This window comes from Myotis brandtii, unplaced genomic scaffold (assembly GCF_000412655.1).
Source record: "Myotis brandtii unplaced genomic scaffold, ASM41265v1 scaffold140, whole genome shotgun sequence".
NCBI classification, from domain to species: Eukaryota; Metazoa; Chordata; class Mammalia; order Chiroptera; family Vespertilionidae; genus Myotis; species Myotis brandtii.
In genome coordinates this window covers 1,906,845-1,932,800 of record NW_005355000.1, presented here as the reverse complement: position 1 = coordinate 1,932,800, position 25,956 = coordinate 1,906,845, and the positions used below count along the sequence as shown (strand labels likewise).

At 49.0% G+C, this 25,956-nt stretch overlaps 1 protein-coding gene across 1 annotated transcript in view; it reads left to right on the top strand.

The window, feature by feature from the left end:
* The first annotated feature begins 783 nt into the window (after positions 1–783).
* The window catches only part of LRIG1 (leucine-rich repeats and immunoglobulin-like domains 1), a 75,099-nt gene continuing 49,926 nt past the window's right edge, over positions 784–25,956 (top strand). The window contains exons 1-4 of the mRNA XM_014535240.1: positions 784–795; positions 1,678–1,781; positions 10,246–10,317; positions 17,462–17,536. Coding sequence (XP_014390726.1) covers positions 784–795; positions 1,678–1,781; positions 10,246–10,317; positions 17,462–17,536 — 263 coding nt within the window. The remainder of the gene's footprint in view (positions 796–1,677; positions 1,782–10,245; positions 10,318–17,461; positions 17,537–25,956) is intronic.

Below are 25,956 nucleotides of genomic sequence, written 5' to 3'. Positions count from 1 at the left end.
TCCAGAAGAGAAGATAGCGTTGAGAATGTCTGATAATGTTTGAAGGAGTATTGCACTTAATCCGTTTGTAATGCAGGGTATCCTGGCAAATGCAAGGACACCTGGACTTTTGTATGAGCTTCATAGGTTTCTGATGCCCAAGATGTTAGAGAGCAGTGAGTAGTGGGTGTGACTTCAGTCGGAGAAATGAAAGATGCCTGCGAGGGCCTGGAAGCTGACGGGGCCTCCAGCCACACCCCGAGGACCCCGGGCTTCCCAGAAAGGATCTTCCTTGCGAGTAGCTCTCTCCTGGGAAGGGAGTTAAACCACTTGTGTCAGTTGTCCCTTAAAATCTTTCCGTGTGGGTGGGGGAGGAAAGAGATGCTGATAACACTAAAGTAAGCTGTTGTTTGTACAGATGTATTTACTTAAAAAAAAGCACTTTCATTTCCTTCTTCCTATGTATTACTCTTCTGTGACCCAAAGTGTTGCCTAAAATTGCCCTCTAAACACGTGCTTTAACAACAACAAACCAGGATGGCTAAGCCTTGAGCTAACATTTAAAAAAATCTTTTGGCACACAATTCTGTAACTTGAGGTTTGCGTACTATTATTTTCAGTGATTGGATTATATTAGAATCTGAATTGTCAGAAATGAGGGTTAAAAAAGCCACAAAATGTCTTGACTCTTCCCTCGTTCTGGGGAACATCTAGACATGAGTGTTTAGAACGGAGTGTAATGACTTGGGGTGTTTGTTTGTTCTTAATATTTTAATGTGTGTCTTTTGTACTCAGGGGAGTAATATGCTGTTGGAGGTTTCACTTCTGAGGAATCCAGCATCACTGATAGAGTTTCCTAACTTATCCTTTTATCCCAGTGAAATTCTTGGTTTTACCTTCTGCCAGAAAGACAGGCTTGGGATGTGACCAGCAGTGCTTTTTATGGGGCTGTGTTAAAATATGCATTTTCTTTCTTAAAATATATTTTTATTGATTTCAGAGAGGAAGGGAGAGGGAGAGAGAAATAGAAACATCAGTGATGAGAGAAAATCATTGATCGACTGCCTCCTGCATTGCCCCCTACTGGGGATCAAGCCCTCAACCCAGGTGTCTGCCCCTCACCAGAATCAAACCTGGGACCCTTCAGTCTGCAGGCTGATGCTCTATCCACTGAGCCAAACGAACTAGAACAAAATTCATATTTTCTTCTCTGATGGCGACATTCCCCTCAGGGCTTTAGGTGGGGGCACCCGTGTGTGAAAATCAGCGTGCAGTGTAGAAGCATTTCAGTGGCGGGTAAGGAATTGACCACCACCGTGTTCCTGCTGGTTGGCGATTGTGCCAGTTTCGAAACACATTCTGGTGGGTGACACATTCAGTCAAAGAGGTGTTCATAAGACATAGCTAGTTTGCAGCTTTAATATGTAACCCCAAAATTAGTGAATTTTAAAGCTGCATCATGCTTTTCATAAATGCTTTATTTACAGGGGTGGTTTTACAGGAAGCTCATCTCCACGTGGACATTTGTGGGGCGGAGGGTGCAGGTGGAGGTGTTAAGAAAGCAAACAGTATTCTGTGACCAGAGGGGCACTGGTGGACCTTAAGAAGCACTTGGTGAACCCAGGATTCCAAATTTATCCACTAGATTAATGTGTCCTCACTTCCTGTCCCTTTGCCCGGCTGTTTTACTTGCTACAGAAGCAAGAGTCTCAGTTCCTGCTTCCGCAGAGCAAGGTTCCAGTTAGGAGACTCCTCCTTCATCCTGTCCCTGAGGAATCTCCAGCCTCGGAGTGTCCCCAGAGGTGAGCTCAGGGGCACTGTCTGTCCCTGGAGGTCAGGACTGATAAGCCCTCTGCTCTCACTGAAGCTCCTTGTGCCTCAGGATGTTGATTGATTGACAGGGAGGGAGGCCTGGCTCCCCGCACCGCCTGCCCTCTGTTCCACAAATGCCGGCTCTGGGTCAAGTGGGAGCTGTGTGCTGACTGGTATCTGCCGCGGTGCAGGGGCCTGTGTGGAGGTGATGAGTTGGGAAGTCCTGTAGAGTTTGCGGACTCTGAGAGGGCAGATTTGTGACCTCTTCAGAGATGATAGTAGAGAATAGGGGACCAGACTGTTGACCCCTCTCCTCTCTTCCCCTGCTCCTTCCCTATGGTCAGACCACCTGGTGGCTGGAGGCGCCTCTTCCCGGCTGGGCGGTCATGGTGGTGGCCCCCGTGTGGTGGCTGTGGGAGGGTCAGCCTATGGCCAGCCGCTGTTCCCCCTGCAGATCCCCTTTGTGGAGTACCTGCCCCCTGCAGAACTGGTGGGCGCCAGTGCCTCCTCCTAATTTAATTCATCTTTAGGGGTTAACGGTGCACGCACCATCTTTAACAAGAGACTGTTATGGGAGATTTGTGGGCTCCCTAGAACCCCCCACAACCAAGCATGAAAGTGCTTAAATAACAAAATCAGCCCTAACCGGTTTTGCTCAGTGGATAGAGCATCGGCCTGCGGACTGAAGGGTCCCAGGTTCGATTCCGGTCAAGGGCATGTACCTTGGTTGCGGGCACATCCCCAGTGGGAGGTGTGCAGGAGGCAGCTGATCGATGTTTCTCTCTCATCGATGTTTCTAACTCTCTCTTCCTCTCCCTTCCTCTCTGTAAAAAATCAATAAAATATAAAAAACCCAAACAAAAAACAAAAAAACAACAACACCACAACAAAATCACATCACAACCAATTACTTTTCTTTCTTTAGCCAGAATCTTAGTTTGGTAGGAAAAACAGATCCTAGAATCTCCTGTTTTAGGGGATGTTCCAGAAAGCAAATGCTGATCGCTTTCAGTGGTGGGGGCCTCTGACTGTTAGTCAAGCTCCCAGTAGTTGAACAAGGGCATATTTTGCTTCTGTGGGAATCAGCCTTTATGGCCTGAAGATGAACGTTCACGAGGGACCTGGCACCGAGGTTTGCGAAGGTTTATATAACCCTTGACTTACTGACTGGCAGGCACGTGACTCTGGCTGTGCTTCTCCATGTTGTCCTGAAACTGCTTGTGTCTTTGTGTCTTGCCCTCTCCTTTCAAGGAGGTCCTGTCTTCTTGGCTTTTTTTTTTTTTTAAGGTTCATACCCTCCACGCCCTATTTAACATTTCTGGTACTCTTCCTCAAAACAGTGTTCTTCTCCCAGTCTTTTTCCAGGTTTCAGCTAAGGTTTTGTATTTTTCTGATAAACTTTTCTTACCACAACTGACTTTCCCTGCTCTGAGCGCCATCTGGACTCAGTGGTATCCATACCAGGGGTGATACCCTCAGATGCTCCAGGGCCAGGCAGGTTCTGAGCTGAGGGAAGAGGGCCGCCGGACAGTACAGTGGAGGCCCCTGGGTCCCTGGAGGACTTGCTAACCAAAGGGTTGCTATTGTCAGGGGTGCTCGCCCAGTGGTTATTTTCAAGGGAAACGGAAACTATTATTTTGTGTGTGAAAACCTTAGGTTTCTCCAAACACTGTTCAGTCACAAACAATTTTCCCTGAAGCCCAGCTTTGGCTGAAGGGCCACCAGTAGGCGGCTGTGCCTGCCACCCCCAGAGGCCTGCCCACCAGGGCCTGTGGCTGTCATTGTTTGGTCCAGAGTCTCACCTGACCAGTAGGTTGTAAACTCCTTGAGGTTATGGGCTAGAGCTTATCCTAATTTGTATCAGATCTTATCACAGCACAGTAGACATTGTAGAAAAACACTCAATTACTGTTTGTTGGATTTGACATCTGTTGGGTGCTAAGGGACAAAACTTAGACCTGTATTCAAACTAGCCATGGGCTGGGGTGAGGAGAGTGACTGGCTAAGATGGAGGGGTACATCCCAGGGGACTCCTCTCAGTTGTCTTCAGCGTCAGAATTCAGAGGCCACACTGATTTCCATCGCGATTTTAGCTGATTTTAAGGAATAAAAGTTGTTGGTGCCTCTGGGGTCCTTATATGGCTGGTGTGTATTATCTCTTTTGAATTGTTTGTATACCTCATTTGCATAGAGAACTATCTATGTAACATTTTCAAATAGTTAAGTAACTGATTCATTACTGACTTTTTAAAAAAATATATTTTACTGATTTTTTACAGAGAGGAAGGGAGAGGGATAGAGAGTTAGAAACATCAATGAGAGAGAAACATTGATCAGCTGCCTCCTGCACACTCCCTACTGGGGATATGCCCGCAACCGAGGTACATGCCCTTGACCGGAATCGAACCTGGGACCCTTGAGTCCGCAGGCCGACGCTCTATCCACTGAGCCAAATCGGTTAGGGCCATTACTGACTTTCTTAAATATAATTGACCCAAAGCTTACAGGATGAGCTGTATGTATCGTATTGAGTTAATATCTGAGTGATTTTTGCCTTTAATCATTTGCAGAAAGTGTTTCTTTTCCCAAGTCTCAGTTTAGGGTGTCTTGCTTAGCTCACTGGAGAGAGATGGCCGCACATTCCGGACCTTCTGGTGGGAATTCTGGAGCGAGGAGGCCCGAGGGGTGATTCTAGTTTAAGATGCAGTTTCATTCTAAATGTAAGCCTTTAACCATTTGTACGCCTTAAGCGTCTATAGACGCAAGTGGCGGACTTTTTATAATTAAATTCAAAATATCGTGGCAGTTAACTGGTTAATGTGGATTATTAGGCTGTTTAGTAGTGGCGCTTGGGTAATGAGGGGAAACGGAAACATTACAGTAGAAAAGATAAGGACATCTGATATTCTAGATTTTAAATAAATCTCTTATTCTCAGACAACCTTATACTGTGGGTCTGGGGAACATAATGTGGTGACGTTATTGGGACTTTACTGCACATAATTCCTCAGAAGGTAAAAATGCAGCAGCAGAAATAGCCTTCGGAGCGAGCCTAAGAGATTGAATGACTTAGAAAGTTGCATGCTCTCCTCGCTCACTCACAGCCTTGACATTTGAAAGCACTGCTCTCTGTCCTAGGAACGCAGGTGACTCCTTTAAAATGGGCGGCAAAAAAAGCATTTCCTGAGGCTAAGAAGCGCTGTCCACCGGAGTCCACAGTTTCCTGAGAAACACCAGGCTCCCGGCGAGGCCTGGGCCCTCAGTAGTGCTCAGTAGTTGGGTCAGTGGATGCATCTGAAAGCTTAAGTATGCAAAGTGCCCTGCCGGTCAGGAGCCCAGACAAGGTTGAGTAATGGGAAATAGCCTGGCCTGGACACCAGAATGACTCTGAAAACCTCCCTCCTCAGGGAATGCTCGCCACCAAATGAGGACAGTTCCTTCCGCAGTGAGTTATGGCTCCTATTCATACTGAAATACAAGCGGAGCTGTGCCGGCTTCCCGGGAGGGGTTTGTCTGCATTCGGTGACCGTGAGCAGTGCCTGCTTGTGAGGACAGTGCGAATGATGTGGTCCAGGGATGCGGGCCCTTTCCTCACGGAGCCCACTCCACCAACACGGAACCTGGCATCCCTCGGCTTCCCAGGAGCCAATTACTTCCTGCTCGCCAGCCGGTTTCCCTCGTGGTTCTGGTTGTAGGAAGGTGCTGGTCAGGTTCTGTAAATACTGATGAAGCCTCCAGAGTTACACTCAGAGGGCCTTTGTTTCAAGAGTGTCTTCCTGGTGAATTGAGTTTCCCAAGGCTGCTCCCTCTGTGGGATGGCTAAGAACTTTGTGCGCCTAAAAGACGTGGGCTAATATCTGTGTCCATTCCCCCCCCCCCCCACTTTTTAACAAAGGCCTTGAATTATTGGGAAATTCACATTTATTGTTAAAATCCAAGTGCCATTTCACTTTAAATATTTGTTGATTTCATGATTTGGAAGTATTTGCGAGCACTCCGAGACAGATTCAGCCCAGCTTAGCAGACATTTCAGTGACGGCGGAAGTGCCTCTGTCTGCATGGTGCAGTGTGGCCCACGTGCGGCTGTGGAATATTTGCACTAGTGCAACTGAGGAACTGAATTCTTAATTCGTTCAAAGAGTAACATTGTTGGCTGCGTGGCTAGTGGCTACTGAATTGGACAGCACAGGGTTACGTAATGGGGGGTGGGGCGGAGGTAATGTGTGTGTTTCTCAGCTTCTCGAAGCCTTCACTTTTCTAGTTCGGTGGGTTCAGGTAGGGGGATTTGTTATGAAAAATGCTCAGCAGGCCGATTGTGCCATGCACTGTTAAACAGTTTGCTTTTCAGACAGATAAAACCTGGTAAACTTGAGCTGTTCTCACCAGAGGTGGCTCTTGCGTGAGCTGCAAAGGGTGGGCCAACGGTCATCTTTCAGCAGATTAGCGGGAAGAATATCCTTGGCTGGGCTCAATTGTTCAAAGATTTGTGCACCCTTTTTACAAGAACAGGGACAATTTGTGTTATGACAGTGGCTGACAAAATGTTTAATGAAAGCTGCAATTGGCAGTAACTAAATTCCCTGAGGTTTCTTTCCGCTCCTCTTTGCTACTGAAAGGTGCAGAAATGCTTTTGACAGCATCTGTCCTGCTGGCAGATGACTTGTTTTGACAGGAGAATCTGAAACCTTCAACTTCAGGCACATTCAGATGTCCAGCTGGGTGAGGGTTGCTCGTGTTTGTAGAAATAAGTGAGGTCTTTAGATTTGTGTGCATGGCAGCTGCCATCTGAAAGAAAGTCCTCATTAAAGGGTTTTCACTGATTAACTCTTTGTTCTTGAGAACTAAGATGAGAATTCACATCCCTCTCTGTACAGTTCTTGGGCTGAATAAATGTAGTTCATTAATCACTGAAAACGGAGTGTCAGTAAGCATAGTAGTCAAAGGGTCAAAAAAAAAACTTTATTTAAAAATTGTTCTGAAAAAAGTAAGCCATTGTTGATAACATTATTCACAATATCCAAAAGATGGAAACAGCCCAAATGCTCATCTGCTATTGAAATGATAAAATGTGTGTGTGTGTGTGTGTGCGCGCTCGCGCGCACGCCTGTACACACACACACACACATGAGTATTATTCAGCCCTGAAAAGGAAAGAAATTCTCACATATGCTACAACATGGATACACCTTAAGAATAGCATGTGAAGTGAAATAAGCCAGAAACAAAAGGACAGATACTGTATGGTTTCACTTACCGGAAGAACCTAGAGTTGTCACATTTCATAGAGTCAGACAGTCGAGTGGAGGTTGCCAGGCCTGGGTGGGGCACAGGGAGGATGGGGAGTAAGAGGAACTAAATTTCAGGGAGAAGATGGAAAAGTTCTAGGGATGGCTGATGCTGATGGTTGCACAACAATGTGAATGTGCATTGAACTGTACACTTAAAAGTGGTTAAGATGGTGCATTTTATGTTATCTGTATTTTACCACAATAACACAACATTATGCTGGCAGTTTGTCTTCCTGAAATGAGTAAACAAGAAAATGCCTCTGAGAATTTTATTTCAGATTATAGTCATCAGGGAGAACCTATAATAATAAAAGCGTAATATGCTAATTAGACTGGATGTCCTTCTGGATGACCTTCCAGACGAAGCCGGGGCTGCAAGGGAAGCCCGGGTCCCGGGTGCCGGAGGGAAGCCGGTACTGGCAGCTGGGGGAAGGAAGGCCTACTCTGGCATGAATTTCGTGCATCGGGCCTCTAGTACAGTAAATATTTCCCCCATGTCCTTGCCGCCCCGGGGCCTGCGCTTCATTAGCTGCCTCCTCTGCAGTCACTGAGGGCCTCCCAGAGGATGCCTGTTAGAGCCACTCTGCTCCACACCCCTTGGCTGGTGCACGGCTTTCCTACTGCATTGCAAGTCGAAGGTATCACTTCCAGGCTGACCCAGTGAGAGCTTAAGCTCCATGGACAAATCCATTCATCTTCATCACTGCTTACTGGCTCTTAGGGCTCGAGCCGATGCTGCTTGGCTTTGTGAGAAGACCAGCTTATGGAAGACCCTTTTCAAGTAGCCTTACGTGACTTCATTCCAGAGAGTGTAAAGTGAGGCTGCCAGTGGACTGCTTAAGACCCAGCCCTGTGACCCATCTCCACCCCTGGCTACACATATAAGCCAGCAACAAGTCACTCGTTTTTGAACCCGATAGCCTCGAGCTGTGGCCTAGGTGAGAGGTTGAAAACTGGTGGCCCCCAAGCCAGATGCGGTTTGCAGATATGTTTTGTTTGGCCCATCTAGGGTTACTTTTTTTTTTTTTTTAAGAATTGAAAAGACTTCATGTGAGAATTCAGAGTTTGAGCTTCCTTTAACAATGGAGGAGCCTAGTCTGCACTGGCTTTGGGCAGGCGGGCGGGCACTGCTGTGTCCCTCAGTCCACGCCGGCAGGGTGGCTGTCCACATGGCTTGTCTGCCCCCCTCCCTCTTGCCTTTGTGGTTTCTGAGTCTCTGATGTCTCCTCCAGCTCAACACCTTCCGTGACCTGTGCTGATGTCAGCTCGTTCCAGTCCCTGTAAACTCACGTATCTCTAGACACAGACACAGTATTTTACGCCCCCCCCCCCTTATGATAATGTGCTGAAAACAGAAGACAGTTTCAGCCCGTCTGGTCCTTTTTCTGATGTGGGCAAAGTCTCTCCACTTGTGGATTTTCTTTTCCGAGTCTAACCAAGTGCAGACAAGCTCACACTTGACTTCGGTATGTGGTTTTAAAAATTACCACCTTCAGTTTTTTTATAGTAACATAATATCTAGACAAATTGCTTTTCATTCAGGCTATGCCCCGAACATAGATGTACCATTATTGTACGTGTGGTTTGACTTTCATTTAGATGAATGTCTTGGGTTGGCAGTGAAATGGCTATCAGCTCTAGGCTAGTATTGATTGGAATGTCTCTGGGGTGAGTTTAAAAGGTAGTTGCCACTTTTGTGACATTGTGCCCCTTAAGAGCTAGACTTTAAACTCCTGATGAGTAGCACTGTTAATTGGCAGTAATGCCAATGAGCTAATAGCTGAGATGAAAATGTTGACCTCGCTGGCTTCTACAGGACTGCATATATTGTGGCCAGAGCAAGGTGCACTGTGCAAGAAGGGCTCATTGGACCACATCTCTGTGGCTTCTGTTCCCGTGGATTAATTAACCTACTCTGGGGTGAGGGTTGTGGTCTGAGGAGCTCCCCTGACCACACAGTTTCCAGCTTGTTGCGTGTCTGCCTCTGTGGGTACAGCTGGGAGTGCAGGGAGAGGGATGTGACTCTGAATAATTGTGACAATGCCATCATTTCGAGAAGGCCGGTCACATGTGTGGCTTTCATGCCTTTGGTTAACACCAACCACAGATTTCTTGTGACCGTGGCTCCTCTCTCCTGTGTGCTTGGTTACTCCAATATTTACTGTATTCATTGATAGTAGGAGCACCACGTTGATAGTATAGCTTTGTGATTACAATCTTACAGTGTTCACTTTCTCGAGTCCCTTCAGCTCTGACTAGACCTGTGAGCGATTTTCACTCTTAAGTTGTGCAGACAGAATTTCTCAATCTCTGAATATTACTGTTGACTTAGGGCTGGGTAGTTGGTTGTTGTTAAGGGCTGTTCTGCTCATTGTAGGAGGTGAGCAGCATCCTTGGCTTCCACCCTCAGTGCCATAGCCGCCTTCCCTTCCTTGCAGTTGTGACAACTCAAACTGTCTCCAGACATTGCCTGTGTCCTCCCTGAGTGAGAACCAGTGCTTTTAGACAACAAAGGGTCAGCCCTCCACCTGTCTTTTTTTTTCTTTTTTTTTTGCTGTTGCTTGATGGTATTTGATGCGTTAGTAAGACATTGATTAAAAAGCGCCCTTTATTTTTTTTATGTTTTTTTTTAGGTAGGTATTTCAATTTGTTTTCTTTATTGATTAAGTTTATTACATATGTGTCCTTATCCCCCCCTTGTCTCCCCCCCTCCCACTCATGCCCTCACCCCCTTGGTGTCTGTGTCCATTGGTTAGGCTTATATGCATGCATACAAGTCCTTTGGTTGATCTCTCCCCCTTTAGAACAGCCTTGGCCTTGATAGGGTACAAAGCATGTGGACCAGCACACTCTAATGTAGGCAGCGGGCTGGCTTACCTTAGAATTTCTTTCATGTTGCTAAGTGATGAAATGGTATTGATTAAAATTCATTTTAGTTTAGCCAAGCTCAGATGATTTGAGATTTTCACAGGGACATGTTTATGGATGCAAGTGGCAGGAGGTACAGCTATAAAGATCGGTGTCAATAGGTTATTTAAAATAATGTGTGCGATAAGGGCAATCATTATTTTATTTGGGGGTGGAGTAGAAGATTCCTGAATTTTGGGTATGTGGAAATTTTGATTCAGCTGTTTTTATTTTCTTTCTTTTCCTCTCCCTTTACCAGAAACCTGAGTTACAACAAACTTTCCGAGATTGACCCTGCAGGTTTTGAGGACTTGCCAAATCTACAGGAAGTGTGAGTGTTTTTCCCCAAACCTCTTGGGGGTTGGAGGGATGGAGAGCTCCTCGGGAAAACCCTCTCTTACTGCGCAGCATCGCCGGGGTCGGGGTCTGAGCTTCTGAGAAGGAGCCTCGTGGTAAGGTGGTGGGAGGAAGGTGTACTCTCCCCCACCTCTCCCTCGCTGCAGCACCTCTTCCTCCTGGGCTGTCAGTGATGGTGGCAGAGGCCGTAGGTACGGGTTTGCTGGAAATCACAGAACATGTGGGTGCAGGGGCGGCCCCTCCCTGTGGGAAGCCCTGTGGACCGGTTGGGTTAGCACACCGGGCTGGTACTTCCCCACAGTTCCCAGGAAACAAAGTACAGAAGAGCAGACAGGGGAGGCTTACCTTTTCTGTCCCCTCTCCAGACAGAGCTGGGCATGCTGCCCCGGAGCTCCCGGCCGCTCCTCTCGCAGTGTCCTTTAAAGCAAGCCTCCGTTTTTTTCTTCTTTATAATGTAAAGAATTCTGCTTTAAAAATGGGTGTTAGGATTATCAGGAATTTTTCTTCCACAGGGACTTGAGGACACTTTCACATAAATCATGCATACCCGCTGCAGAAAATTTGGAAGCTGTAGAAATATGTAAAGACTGATTAATTAAAATGACCAGTATTCTTACCCAGACATAACCATGGTGAGCACTTAGTGAAAAACAGACACCCCTGCACATGGACGTTTGGAATCAGTCTTAGAGACAGCAGTCATGGCAGCTCCCAGCTACACCTTTGGTGATGCTGTCCTCACTCGGACACTACGATTGATAGAAATTATTTTCTTTACAAGAGTTTCCCCCACTTTACAGAAGAGGAAGTGGACCTGGGAGAAGCTAAGTTCACTTGTGCAGTGTTACATGGTTGGAATATCTGAGAGCTGAACGCAAATCCATTTGATTCCAAATGTTCTGCATTTAACCCTACAGTGGCACCACCTAAATTCCCATGTCCCTCACTAACCTGCACAATTCAGCGGAAGGTTTTCCAGACAGAAAATCCAGTGTTTGACAGCTTGCATCCTTGCATCTTTCTACACCATCTTTTCATTCTAGGCCAGTGATAGCGAACCTTTTGAGCTCGGCATGTCAGCATTTTGAAAAACCCTAACTTAACTCTGGTGCCATGTCACAGTCATGGCAGCTCCCAGCTACACCTTTGGTGATGCTGTCCTCACGCGGACACTACGATTGATAGAAATTATTTTCTTTACAAGAGTTTCCCCCACTTTACAGAAGAGGAAGTGGACCTGGGAGAAGCTAAGTTCACTTGTGCAGTGTTACATGGTTGGAATATCTGAGAGCTGAACGCAAATCCATTTGATTCCAAATGTTCTGCATTTAACCCTACAGTGGCACCACCTAAATTCCCATGTCCCTCACTAACCTGCACAATTCAGCGGAAGGTTTTCCAGACAGAAAATCCAGTGTTTGACAGCTTGCATCCTTGCATCTTTCTACACCATCTTTTCATTCTAGGCCAGTGATAGCGAACCTTTTGAGCTCGGCATGTCAGCATTTTGAAAAACCCTAACTTAACTCTGGTGCCATGTCACATATAGAAATTTTAAATGCCATTTAACAAAGAAAAATCAACCAAAAAAATGAGTTCGCGTGTCACCTCTGACACGCGTGTCATAGGTTCGCCATCACTGTTATAGGCCCAAGCATTTCCTCCTCCTCCTCCCGACCCAGGCTGGCCTCCAAGGTCAGCCTCTCTCCTCCTCTGCAGGTGGCTCTCCCCTCCCCTGAGGTCCCGGTGCATTTGTAGGCATTTGTAGGCAGGACGGCAGGGTGAGACCGCCCCTCCTGGGCTCCCTCAAGGCTGTGCCTCCTCTCCTGCCTCTGCTAACACTCGGGAAGGTGGGCCATGCTGGTCATGGTGCTGAGCACTGCACTCCGTACGGTCACTCCTACTTTCTCCAGGCACCTCTGTAGCTGCACCACCTTCCCGCGTGTGGGGGTTGTAAAGGCAGGTGGCATCGTATGGGTGCAATGGGTAGAGTGGGAGAAACACACTTCGTGGGAGCAGACAGACCTGGGTTGAGGACTGGTCCTGTCCCTCAGCGGACTGTGCCCGGACAAGGTACACAGTGCCTCAGCGCCTCCTTTTGCTCTTCCGCAGTGTGGACATGGCTGTGCATTATTGCTGTTGTTACTGCTAATTGGACATGACGTCCACGTCCTTGTATGTGGGAAGAACTCACTGAAAGTTATTTCTCTTCTGCTACCTTCTAATCCCATAGTCACTCAAGCCGGATCCATTGTTAAAAACAAACCCTTGAGGGCCCATAGGTTGAACTGGGACCACCTCCGTCCCTGATGTCACACTGTGGGGTGGGTGACAAATTCCCCAGTGCCCAGAGCAGTGTCACTTCCCACGTAGGGATGATGCCTGGTGGAGGCAGAAAGAGACTATTGGGAGTGAGGGGTGGGGGAAGATATTGAAGAAAAAAATCATAGTTGACAGACAGCTGCTTCTAAGTGGACTGGCTCAGGGTTTCCCAGGAGCTGTCAGCTCTTCTAACCCTGCGAGCCTGCGAGTGGAAACCTCAGCGAGGGCACCGCTGGCTGGCGCTGCAGGCGATGGTGTCTTAGCAGTGATTTTATTTTGGAGGCCAGACCACAGAACACCGCGGCCCGGCTGAGAGTAGTGAGCCTGCTGGAGGCCCCTGGGGGCCATGAGGACATTTGTGCAGCTGCTGCGGGCCCCACGGCTTCACCGCCCACAGCTTGGAGGAAAGCCCACCAGGAGGGCCCCTGCCGGGTCCCGGTGGCCGGGCTTCTCTGTTAATAAGGGGCTATTTATACCGTCTCCGAAACTGCGCTGGCATCGCATTACTGCCGCCCGCCCGCCCGCCCGAGAAGGCTGCATGGGGTGCTGCCTGTGCTTTCCCGGGCCCTTGACCTCCTAGTAAAATGTTCCCGCAGGCCCAGGCGGCGAGTGGGCCCCGCCTGGGGGTGTTTGCTCCCCAGTGTGTGCGGCGCTAAGGGGAGGGCTGGAATAACGAGGGTGTAAATCACCACCACCTATTAAGCATTTACTCTGTGTCTGGCTCTGTCCTAAGGTGTTAGGTTTAATTATTTCAGCTGGATCCTGCCCAAAACCTATGCAGTTGGTAAAGTCCCCTCCTAATAATCCTGCTGCTCTCACAGTGGCTGGGTTCCTGCCTTAAGGCAGGGTGACCCTGCAGCACCTGCCTCGGTGGCGGGTCTTTCGTGAGCCCTGCAGGTGACGTGCCGGCCCAGAGCCCGCACAGGGAGCACCCGCCTGACGTGAGCTTCACAGCGAAGTTTCACGATGCTGACACGTCTCTGGCCATGTGGTGCATAAACTGTGTGCCATACAGTCTTGCCAGTTATATTTACTATGCCATATTCTCAGGTGCCTAAAAGCACTAATAATAATGGTTATTGATTAAGTGACCCTGATCCCAAAACCTATGCTCCTACTTATTATTTATGACTTTTAGGAAACAAGATAACTGAAGTCCCAACTCCCTGCCCAATTTTGACTATTATTAATTGCAGCTCTCTTTGTGTTTGGAAACAACTGAAGTGTCTGAATAGCGGAATGGCTAAATAAATTATGGGTCATCCATGCTGCTCATGCCAGTGGAGGAGTGCTCTGCAGCGTGTTAAAAGAGTGATGGAGGTTTTAAGATACACGACTAAGGGGGAAACGGGTAGAACCGTCTCTGTAAGACACAGCATCTGTGTACAAGGAAAGCATTGCTCCTGGTGGCGGGCAGCGGGAGCTTCCTAGAGGCAGACCATAGGACCAAATGCAAGGGAGCTTTATTTTTAACTGTATATTCCTGGTATTCTCTTTTGAAAGGTGTTGAAAATTTTATTGTGTGCTTATATCAGCTATTCAGTAAATAAACAATTAAATTAATTAAACAAAAAACAAGAAAAACTCCAAAGCTCTATTACCCAAAGTTATTCCTTTGTTGTTTTTTATTGTTGGTTGAAGTCTAATTTGATTGGGTGATAATAAAGTACTCTAAAGTGGCTTTCTCCCCAACATTGTAAAAACTTCTTTAACCAAGTCAAGTAAATGGAAGCTTTGGAAACATCTGAGGGTCTGAAGGCTGGAACTAGGGAAGTCCCACGTGTTGGTGCTGCCCGGGGCCGGGTAGCCCCTCTACCCATTTGCCTTAGTCACACTCTCCCAGCTCAGAGTTGGCACGGTGCCGAGTCGTGGTCCAGGATCATTAGGAAAAGATTCAGTTATAGAAGCCAGACATTGTAGCGGATTGTTAGGGCCTTGGATGGAAGCGGATTGAGGGGCGGAGGGTAAAGGGCAGAAGACCACAGTTCTAGAGTTCAGAAGATTTCGTTAAACACAATCTTCAATCTCTGCAGTCTCCTTCCTGGCAGAGACTGTACGGGCCTCCCCAGGGCCCTCTCCCTGCGGGCCTGACGGGGCTATTTTTGACCAGTCTCTATTTCAGTCTGGCAAGTGGGTCGTGTCACAGAGCCAGTTTGGCCTCCACTGCCTTCTGCGGGTAGTATTCTTGTTTCAACAGGGAACAGGGCGGGCAAAGAAAGCCCTACTGTGGAGCTAACAGACATTCATCTAGCTAGAGGTTCTTTTTCAGAGTCGTGATCGGGAAGGAAGCTGGCCACCACCTGTCCTTCTAAATCAGGCAGCCTTGTAGATGAGAGCCGGGAGTCCTGCTCTGCCTGTTGGCCCTGGGTTGCCCGCCCCACAGATGCCCGTTTATCTTTAGCACTGGTCAGCGCACCTGTGCACTCCGCTTCCAGCAGTTTTGTCAAGATGCAAACTTTTTATCATGATGCCCCTTTTCCTTGTTCACTTATTTCTGTGAACTTGGGGGGAGCAGCTGATTGTGTGCAGGAGGCTCCCTGAGACCAGGCTCGTCAGCAGAAGTTCCCCTGCAGGGAAGCCCACCCTGTTTGATTCAGGTTCAAAGTCAAGTCAGACCCTAAGCTGAAACAACTACCATGTCTGTTAGAGGAGTACTGGAGCTCTCTACTCGCTGGCCTTTTCCCTGTTGTCTCCTCTGATTTGCAATTGCACTTGGGTCCAGCTCTTATCTATGACCCTGGAGTAGTGACTTGAACTGAAACCCGAGCTGGAGAACTTACCTGTAAGGCAGGGACTAGTGATAGAACCTGGAACCTAACTCAGGGTTGTGATGATGAAGTTACCTAATGCATGTGGTGTGGTTGCCTTAAGTTATAAAGAAATAGAGGGTGATGGTTAGGAATCTAGAGTTTGGGGTTAGATTCTCAGGGCCACTGGCACTTCTCATGCCCATCCTCAAATTATTTAATATCTCAGTGTTTCAGTGTCCTCATTGGTACAATAACAATGTTCCTGGGAACTACCCTCTAGGGGTCTAAAGGTGAGTTAATGCATTGGTGAGCTCTCGGAGATGTGTCTGGCACACAGTAAGCCCTCCATAAGTTGGCTGCTGCTATTAAATTGCTATTACCACCATCATCTGAGAGTCCTTAGGCAGGCTTGCTCTGACAAGATCTGAGGGTCTCCTTTAGTAGTAAGTGCATTGATGGTCCTATAACATTTATTGGTAGATTCAGATGATGGAGATTGTTCAGTATCCCTGTACCGAGATGCGAAACGAACGACGGCAGGGCTGGAGGAGAGAGAGTGAAGCAGAAACCATCTGATTTAGGGGAGTCAGATAAGAAACTGTTAAAGTGATTGATTGTCCACTTCAGCACACAGACGAGGGCCCTTTAAGTGGAGAAAGGATTTGCCACATGATACGATCTGCTTTCTCTCTCCCACCCAGATGCTTCAGTCTGAAGCGATTGAAACAGACATGCTGTGTCCCATGGCCCAGTAATTGCCAGGCTTCCTCTCTAACTGGCTTTGGCACTGAAGAAAGGCAACAGGACAGTTCAAGGCCTTTTTCTTTCTTTTTTTTTTTTTCTTTTCTATTCATTTCTATACAAGATGGCACACAGTCAGATTATTCCATTCAAGCAAATGCTGGCTGTATACCTTGTCTAACTACAGCTGGATTTTAGTGGCCTCGTCTTCAAACAGTGACAAGATGGCCTATATAGGACAAACTCCCTTAAAAAAATGAGACTAAGATAACCCAGCTTTACCCTCCTTGATTCTGCATCTCAGATACAATTTCTTTTCAGCCTGTCACTGGCAGAAAGCCTGACCACTGTGCTTTGGCTTTCTCAAGGATTTGGGGCTCACTTCACAAGTGTGATTTTGGATTCTCTTCCCAGATTTGGAAATACATGTCCATGTAAGGAGGCCGGATCGCAGCCTCTGGGGGCAGCCTGGGTGAGCTGTGTTTTGGTTTGCAGGCTTCCCCTTCCATTGAAAGATGTGAACTTTGGAAATACAGATTTACATGTTCCAGCAGAAAGGGAGGTTGGAAAGAGAGCAGCTCTGGTCTGTGGAGAATTTTCAAAATGTCCGCGTGCACAGATGTGTCTGTGTGTACATGTTCCTGTGAAATGTGTATGTATGTATGTACTCCTGGGAATGTACTTAGAGGCTTCAGCCGAGTTCAGAGAAGCTGAGATTGTAACTAGATGAGAGTCTCCAAGCCCAGAACCCTCATTATTGCTCAGACGAGGCATCAGAATCATGCCCCTGTGTCCACGCCGCTGCGAACTTCACACGCGTGTGTCTCCGGCTCTGAATCCCAGCGTGTTGCCCTCTGGCGAGGGCAGAGCAGCAGTTTGCAGACCACTGTGTCACAGACCTGTGACAACATCCAAGAGGGGATGCTCTTTCCTCCTCAGATCCTCCCTGACTGTCTTAGTCCACAAGGAACACGGTCCCTGGTGGTCACAGGCACCTCTTTCTGCACCGTGCATCTGCCCGAGTCACTATTCCTTTCTGTTAGTCTTGATTTCTGAGTTAGATTGGCAGCTCCTGGAACACAAGCGACACCCCGTGAGTGTTATTTCTAAATCATGGATGTGATAGGTAGTATTTGTGACCTCACGGACTTCGCTCCCTCTAAGAACTTGCTTTAAAATTTTTCATCTAATATTCAGAATTTCCATGGTAACTGAGCACTGTTTTCTGATTGCCCTTGTTAGTACATGTTTTGAAACTACTAATTTAAACAACACAAGTGATTGTTTTTTTGTGTGTTGTTACAGGTATCTCAATAACAACGAGTTGACAGCCATACCGTCCCTCGGTGCTGCTTCCTCGAACATCGTGTCTCTCTTTCTGTAAGTGGTGCCTTGGGGCCTGGCTGGGTGTAAGGCTGTGGTGTTACCTAGCTGACATTCGGTGGTGGGAAACTGTACTTGCTGGTAAAGAACAGCTTTTCTTCTGGTAGCCCTAATGATTATGATAGATGCCTTGCTTGCTGTTTTGGGATTTATGAGAATTAAAACCTGAGTTTTACCTCATTTCTAATTTGGGGAGAAATTAGTTTCTTTAATGCCCAGAGGTACATGGAATTAAACTTTTTGGTCCTAGAGGTGAAGCCACTGTTGGGTGAGTACACTGGCTAGAGGAAGCTGTGAGTCACATACTGCGAGCTCACCTTGGTGCAGTGAACTTGGGAACGTGGTTCAGCTCACTTTTATGGCTTTAGAAAAGAAAGTACCCAGGCCCTGAAATCAACATGAAAGTAAGGAATTAGCTGTTGTCAGGTGTGGGACAGCGGCAGCCTGCTGATTATCATAGACAGCACACTGGGAATGAACCGGTACAAAGGGCCCTGAATGAGGAGGAAAGGAAGGAGGCCCCAGGGCTGCTGTTGGAGCGGCTGAGACCTCTGCTCCCCTTCAGCCAGGGGGCGGGGCTGGTTTTGGACACACCCAGAAATCTTTCCGGATGAACCCCACGTGACCCAACAACTTTCTCGACCAGATCTCGGGCAGGTTCAGCAGAGCACCTTGCTCTGCAGGATGCGTTTCCTGTTTCCCGCCAGCCCTGCATATTTTTATTTGATTTTGATTTTTCTGGCGTTGTAATTCGTTTGCTCACCTGTATGCGTCTTGACACCGTGGCTTGGCAGACTGAGCACAGGGACTTGGCAGGAAGGCACCATCGGGGGATGCGGGTGTAGTGTGCACATCTCCGGCTTCTGCTGGGAGCAGGCCCTGTGTTCAGGAGGTGCCCCAGCCTTGCAAAACACCGCCTTGGGCTTCACTCTTTCAAGACCCTGGGTGTGGAACAGGGTTAGAGTTTTGACCCAGCTCTGTGTCCTGGACAACGTCATCTCTTTGAACCTCATTTACAGAATGTGTCCTTGATCTGTTTTACACACCGGGCACATGAGACCAAGCCAGAGGGGAGTGGAATGTCCGTGAAACTCCTGGCTTTGTGCACAACACATAGTAGGTTTGACAGATGGCGGCTGCTGCTTCTCGCTGGTGGCTAGTTGTCACATGGCCCCATGTCTGGCAGGAGCTCACCTTTGGGCCACAGGATGTATGGGCCAGTCCTGTCCCAGGGAAGGGCCGGAAGGAAGGCTGTGGCCCTTTGCCCCTGACAAAGGTCCGACTCTTCTTTTTGTCCCCTTTAGCCTGAGTGCCCAGTGTCTGGAAGGCATTCAGTTGCTGCTGAAGTTAAATAAGTTTCTCCTCTCTGTGGCTCTCCTGTTCATAGAGCAGAGCAGTGGAAGATGCTGCTTAAAGTGTGAGCATCATTCTATGTAGTAAAAGGTCACCAGTTTGATTCGGTCAGGGCACGTGCCGGGGTTGTGGGCATGATCCCCAGTAGGGGGTGTGCAGGAGGCAGCCAGTTAATGTTTCTCACATCAGTGTTTCCCTCTCTCTCCCTGTCCTTCTCTCTCTTAAAAAAAATGAAGTATGGTTTCTGGATCAACAGTGTCATCAGTGCCAAGCTCCTTAGAAATTCAGAGTCTCAGGCCTCATCCCAGCCCTACTGGGTCAGAAGCCACTTTGACAAGGTCCCTTGGTCATTGCCCACTCATTCTAGGTCAGAAGCACTGTCTCCACTCCGCTTGCTCCTGGCTTGGTGGGAAGCCAGGGCCACAGAGAACACCTTTGTGTTACCAACAGGAAACTGAGGCTCCCTGAGTTCCTGAAAGTTGCAAAACTGAGTGGTGGAACTGAGACTGCCCTCAAATGCCTGTTCTGCCCCCATGCACTGGTTGCAGGAGTGTGGTGGCAGGTGACTCTGAACCACCTCAGGCCAGAGATGGGCAGGACCCCCCCACCCCCACCCGGGCCTGTGTATCACGCCTTGCTCTGCTGACTAAAAATACATTTCTGTTTCTTGGCCCAAGTGTCAGGAGCAGTGGGGCCGGTTGGCCTTGTTCCTGCTATTCCATTAGACGGCGTTAAAATATGTAAAGCGGGGCGGGGGCGGGGGGGGGCGCGGCGTGAGGAGTCCCTCTGGTTTTGATTGAGTTTGGAAAATGCAGGTTGCGTTGGCAGCCACCTCTCTGGCCCGAAGCTGGTGTCCATCGGACTGGGCCAGTGATTTCTCTGAAACTGCAGAATTGGAGGGTCTCTACCTGCTTTTCTCTGAGGGTCTTGTGTCCCCTGCTCTTGGATGTTGTCCTGCCAAGTTAGGTTAGCCGCATGGCGCCTGGGTAGCAGGATCATCCATAGTTTTGCTGTCATCCTGTATTTCCCAAGTGCGCCCAGCGGAGGACGGCCCTTGGTGGGTGTTTCTTTCCCCCGTGACGCGGGAAGGCAAAGTGCCGGGCATCTCTGGCCACGTGGTGACTCCAGCCGTAGGCTTCGAAGACCATGTTTTACTGACGTATCTGGGTTTTCAGAACCGTAGAAGCAAAAGGTGTCACGTGTTCAACAGTCTTTTTGTCTGCACTTCTGTGCCTCTGCACCTGGGGCCCAGGGGCAGTCAAAGGGCGACTTGGAGAGGATTCAGCGCCATCCCATGTGGGCAGCCCCTGATATGTCTGAAAATGTGTGGGTCAGTGAGCTCAGTCAGTGTTCACACTGACAGTCCTTAATCTCCAGATTCTCATTCCTGTCTCCTCTCCCCTGGGGGCCAGGCAGAAGGTGAGAATAGTAATAACCACGTGCAAAGGGACTCGATGGTCGAGGCCGTCACAGTCAGAGGGACCAGGACAACTTGTTAGGACAGGTGTACCGCTGACCCTTGAACCCCCGGTGTAAACTGCAGGTCCACTTATCTGTAGATTCTTTTCAGAGAGCAGTCAGCCCTCCATACCTGTGGGTTTTCCATCTATGGGTTCTCCAACGGCAGATCAAAGACAATATTTTCGGTCTGCTGTTGGGGATCCGAGAATGTGGAGGGCTGACTCAGCATTGATCTCTGCGTTTTATATCAGAGACTTGAGCATCTTTGGATTTTGGTATCTGTGGGGAGTCCTGGAACCAATTCTCTGTGGACACCTAGGGGTGACTGTAGCTATACGTAGATTTTTCAACTGCATGGTGGTGGCGTTTGGTGTTCCCTAACCCCTGCGTTGTTCAAGGGTTGACAGGCAGGTGCATTAGGGAGAAGGGTGGACTGGGCACATATCCAGCTCTGTTTCCGATGATGTGACCTGGGACAAATAACTTTAGTCTCTTTGCTGAATGAAGGCTGCAACACAGTTTTCAAATTTCTTCTGTGACTTGGAAACAAGAGTTGGGCAATAATGTCACAAAAGAAATACTACGGAGCTTGCTGACTTGTAGCCACCTTCGCTGCTTCCTGGCGGTCAGCTCAGACAGCTTTGCCTGTGGGAGGCAGCTCTTCACTCTGTGCTCAGTTTCCTGCCCGGAGTCTGAGTGCCCTCTCCCTGCTCCCGGCACCAGGGTCCCCTTCGCTGGGTCAGAGTTGGGAGGGCCTCATGGGAATAGGGTGTGTTTTGCCTCTGGCTTTACTCTCAGGGCTTCAAGTCAGTTTTTCACTATCTGGGGGAACTGGAGTCATTCAATAAAATTTCATTTGGTTACTACGTTCTGATTAAAGGAATCTAATGCAGTTAAAGTGTTTGTCACAGAGCAGATTTATTTCCTGTGTTCTGAGGACAATCCGAAGCCATTTGTCCTTAATGATAGAAAAGCACTGAACTCAAGGACAGCTTTTCATAGGATTGGGTTGGAGTAGGGAGATAGTTCTCAGAAAAAGCAACAGACTTTTGTTAAGTGGGGGCAGAATCTGCCATTAGATTTTCATTTGAGAGTTGTTTTTTAATTTGAAGTCCAGGAAACTCAAGTTACGATTCCCAAGGCAACGGACGTTTTGTGTGATGCAGGAGCGGCATTTCCGGGGAAGGAAAATGCCCGTTTTCCCTGTGGCGTTGCTGCGCTTGTGGTGTGGAGAAGGTTGGTCACAGAGGAGGTGGTTTTCAGTCCTGGGAGTCGGAAGCTGCGGAGACGGGACCTAGTCTGCATGCAGCAGCTTGGTCGCCGCGTGGCGCTGGAGCGTTTCCCATGCGGCGCCTGGCCGCGTCCATGAACTTCCAGGTGTTGGTGCGTTTCAGGCCTGTCTTCACCATGGCCTGTTCACTGTCTGCCTTTGGCCCAGACCAACTAGGGGTCTAGGCAGAGTCTCTTTGCACACAAATACTTGTAACTTTGCAATAGTTCTACTAAAATTCCGTAGGTTTATATTGTATGTGAAAGCACATCAAAATACCTCTTCTAATCTTGGGGGGAAACATTGAAAACCATTTTTTATTGAGATAAAACATAACATAAAACACCATTTTAAACATTTTAAAGTGCATAGTTCAACGACTTTTAGTACATTCTCCAGGTTGTGCAATCATCACCGCTATCTAATTCCAGAATGTTGTCATCACCCCAAAACCAAGCCCATGCTCTGTGAGCAATCACTTTCCCGCCCCCTCCCCTCCAGTCCCCTGGAAACCACTAACCGGAAACTATTTTTTTTTAAAGGGAAGTATTTTTCTCTTGTGTTAGCAAATAGACCTGGAAGACTTAGAATATACATAATTTAAATAAAACTATCAGCGGTAGATTTGACCACACAGTTATATGTTTTCTTGTGACCTCTTAGCTGAAGAAAAACTGACTAAATAAAAGTGATGGAATATCTAACATCTCGTTATTGTAACTTCTGGAGAGTAGAACCTAGAAGGAATGAAACCTGGTGTCCTGTCTGTGACCCCACTCGGAGCTGCGGGTGGAGTTGACTGGGCCGGAGGCCGTGAAGGATGGAGGCTCTTCCTGGCTCTGCTGGGAAGTAAAATCAATAACAACCCTTAACTCCCCGTGGGCCTCACAAGACTCTGAAAAAGCGGGGCCAAATCAGTCTTCTTTACAGCTCATTAATACGAAGATCGATTCACATCAAAGCGTAATTAAAGAGCGGGCACTGAGGACCTGCCGCCGCTGCTCACTGGCCCTCCCTCCAGAGCCCGAGAGCAAGCGGGGGGGGGGGTTTGGGAAGGGGGGGGGGGGGGACCGAGAATTGAATGCCGAAAGTTAGGGTTGGCTCGGGACGCTGCTGAGGCCTTTGGTAATCAGGAGTAAGCACAGGTGGAATTACACGGAGCAATAAAGAGTTGCTGGGCATCCCTGAAACTGTGAGTGTGTCATGTGTGCTTGTGTTTGAGTGGGGGTGCGGGGGTGTAGGGCAGATGCAGTCTCCCATAGGAGCTAGGGTGAGGCCTCTTGTCTGTCTCTTCACCAAGCTCCCCTTACAACTTGCTCTGTGTTACCTCCCCTGGAGGAAAGTCATCATTTGCAGACAAAATAGAGAATTGAAATGTTTTTTACACACAATGTTTATTCCCAGAAGTAGGAAATAATGCGTCTAAAAATGTTGAGTGTGATCTTGGATGGTGAAGCTCTTTGCAAATGGATACATAGCTGCACTCATGGGGACTGTAGGTGTGTGTACCCGGTGAGCTGGACAGAGCAGCTCTCCCCCGGGGGACAGGGGCCAATTTGCTGGACCAGCCACTAATCATCAGTGCAATTGTGGACAGAGTCATCTTGGTGGTAGACAAGGTGGAAATGGGCAGCCCGGACCCCATTCTGTTTCAGAGGCGTCTTCAGCTCAGAACCCAGCTTAGCCTGTTGGTGAAGGGGCCTGTGTCTGAGTGGCTCTCAAAGTGAACCCTCGCTGGGCCCTCGGCGCCTCATCGTCTCTGCGACATTTCACACACGCTCATCAAGAGCGTTGCGCTAACAGTGACTGACACATTTGGGAAGAAATTGAACAAAGTTGGGTTTCAGAAGCCCAAGTCACGTTCACGCGAATGCCCTTGTTCCTTGAGCTCCTGAACCCCGTCGGGCCCCCAGACACTGACGGGCAGCGTGGCCGTGTGAGCTGATAGCACATCAGCGAGCAGCATGAATGGGCTGCGGCTGCTCTCCTGGTCTTCACTGATGTGCTCACTTTTGCCTTGTTTGCCCAGATTTTTGTTGGTTTGAGCAGATTCTTTCCTCTGGATAAAACATGATACCCATTCCTTGGGAGACTGTGGCTTCTTCGTCACCTGTGTGGTTCTCACACTGGGCCACCCATCAGAAGCAACTGGAAGGCTTGCTGGGACACAGATGGCTGGGCCCAGCCCCAGTTTCAAAACTGGGATGCAACTTGAGAATTTCCTTTGCCCACAAGTTCCCAGGCGATGCTGCTGCTGCTGATCTGGGCACCCCCTCTCACCTTGAGAACCAGTGCCTGGGCTCATCCAGGGCTGGGGCTGGGGCCAAGGCTCATGTGTCAAGTTCTTATCAAGCCAGTGAGTGTTGGGGGACAGTAAACTATGTAGCCAAATTTACAACGTCACTGGTGTGGCAATAGGCAGTAGTTTGGGCCGGTGGGGCTCACAGGGTGGGCGGTGGGCAGTGTGTGTGTGAAGGAACAGATATGGCTGTGGCTGTGGGTGTGAGGCCCAGGTTTGTTATAAATTTGTCTCTGCTTAACGTGCTCTTTATTGGTGATCACGAAATCTCCCCCACAGTCCCTTACCATTTCTTACGGAGGAGGGAGCCGTGGGGGCAGGAGGCCTGCTGTTACCTGGGGGTATTGGTGACTCTCCCTTACCTTCCTCCTGCTGATTGGTCCCTTATCAGACACACCTTTGTCTCCCCTACGACTTGAATGGCCCACTCTATTCCAGGTGGGAGTTCAGAGGAGTGGCCGAAAGGTGCGCAGCTCTCCCATCCTGTGCCAGGTTAAAACTTAGGGCCACACGTGCCCCAACCCTCACTAAATTATTTAAGACACCGCCCCCCACTCCCACCCCCCACACCGCACTAGAGAAAGAGAGAGGAGTAGGCAGGCCTTGGTAGACAGGCACTAGAGCAGTGGTTCTCAACCTTGGCTGCACATTAGAATCACCTGGGAATCTTTTTAAAATCCTGATTTCTGGGCTCATCCTCTGGAAATTCTGTTTCTTTGTTATGGGGTGAGGCCACAACATTAGTAACAAAGAAACAGAATTTTCGGAGGATGAGGCCCAGAAGTCAGGGTTTTAAAAAGATTCCCAGGTGATTCTAATGTGTAGCCAAGGTTGAGAGCCACAGCACTAGAGAAAGAGGAGCAGGCGGGCCTTGGTAAGACAGACACGGGCAGGGAGTGGTGTCCGAGGGGCGCCTCACCCTGTCATGGGGAATGAGGCAGCAGGCTCCCAGCTGCAGCGCCTTTCAGCTGAAACTCCTTCCCTGACCTCCTTTTTCTGCCCGCATGGCCGCACGCTGGGTGCTGGAGGGCTCCTGCACGGGTGCTGAGGGCACACGCTGCTTCACCCTCAGCACAGCACCCTTCACCCGGTCTTTCCCTTGTCAGGGAGCAGCACCCCTGGCTCCTAGCACTGCAGCCTTTACCAAATGCTGGGCACCAACATGCGCCTCAAAGTAGAACATGGGACACAGTTTACAAAGCGAGCGGCTCTCTCCCAGGCACTTCGCAGGGTTCAGGGTGCAGCCTGCCTCCGCCAAGTCGGGTGAGGCGCTCACTCCCGCCGCCGCTGCCGTGCGCGGGCCAAGGTACACAGTCCTGACTTGTCATTTCCTCCCCTTTTCTTTCCCTGTCTCCTTCTTGGAGAGTGGGGGTGGTGAGTCGGCCAGAGGAGCAGCACATCTGCAAGTCATTGCTGCGAAAGTGAGGCGCACACCAGCTGAGGGCCCGGCCGAGGGGGAGGGCCGGGGAAGCGGGGGTCGGCGTGGAGGTCACGGCCGCTTTTGGGAACTTGTAGTTTAGGTTCTGTTGTTGAGAGTTGGTTTTTGTCGTGTGTTTGGTTCCCCCACCTAATTTTTTTGGTGACCACGTAAACTTTAAATAGAACCCAAACCCAGTGGGACTAGGATGCTGGCGAACCCCGCATGGTCTGGGAGGGCAGTGCCTCCGTGAGCAGGATGGGGGCAGGCAGAGCTGCTCAGTGCACAGTCCCTGTGAAAGGGGCTGGCCCTGCCCCATCAGCAGCCTCCTTCCCACTGGGACCACTTCCTCCCTCCCCGCCTACTTCCTGCAGGTGGCTTCTCTAATCCGTGTACCTCTGGGGAAGCCTTGTGAGCGTGTGCACCTAATCCGAAAATGGCTGGCTTGACTTTGACCCGAACGGCGACCTTGCAAGAAGGCAGGGCCTGTTATGTCTGCTCACACCTGGGAGCCATTTTCAGCTTTTATAGCCCAAGTGGAAGAAATGTGTTTGCGTTTAGGCTGGGCCTTCCTCCTGTCGTTGTTGGCCATTGGAGGGAGTATTAGATTCACCCCG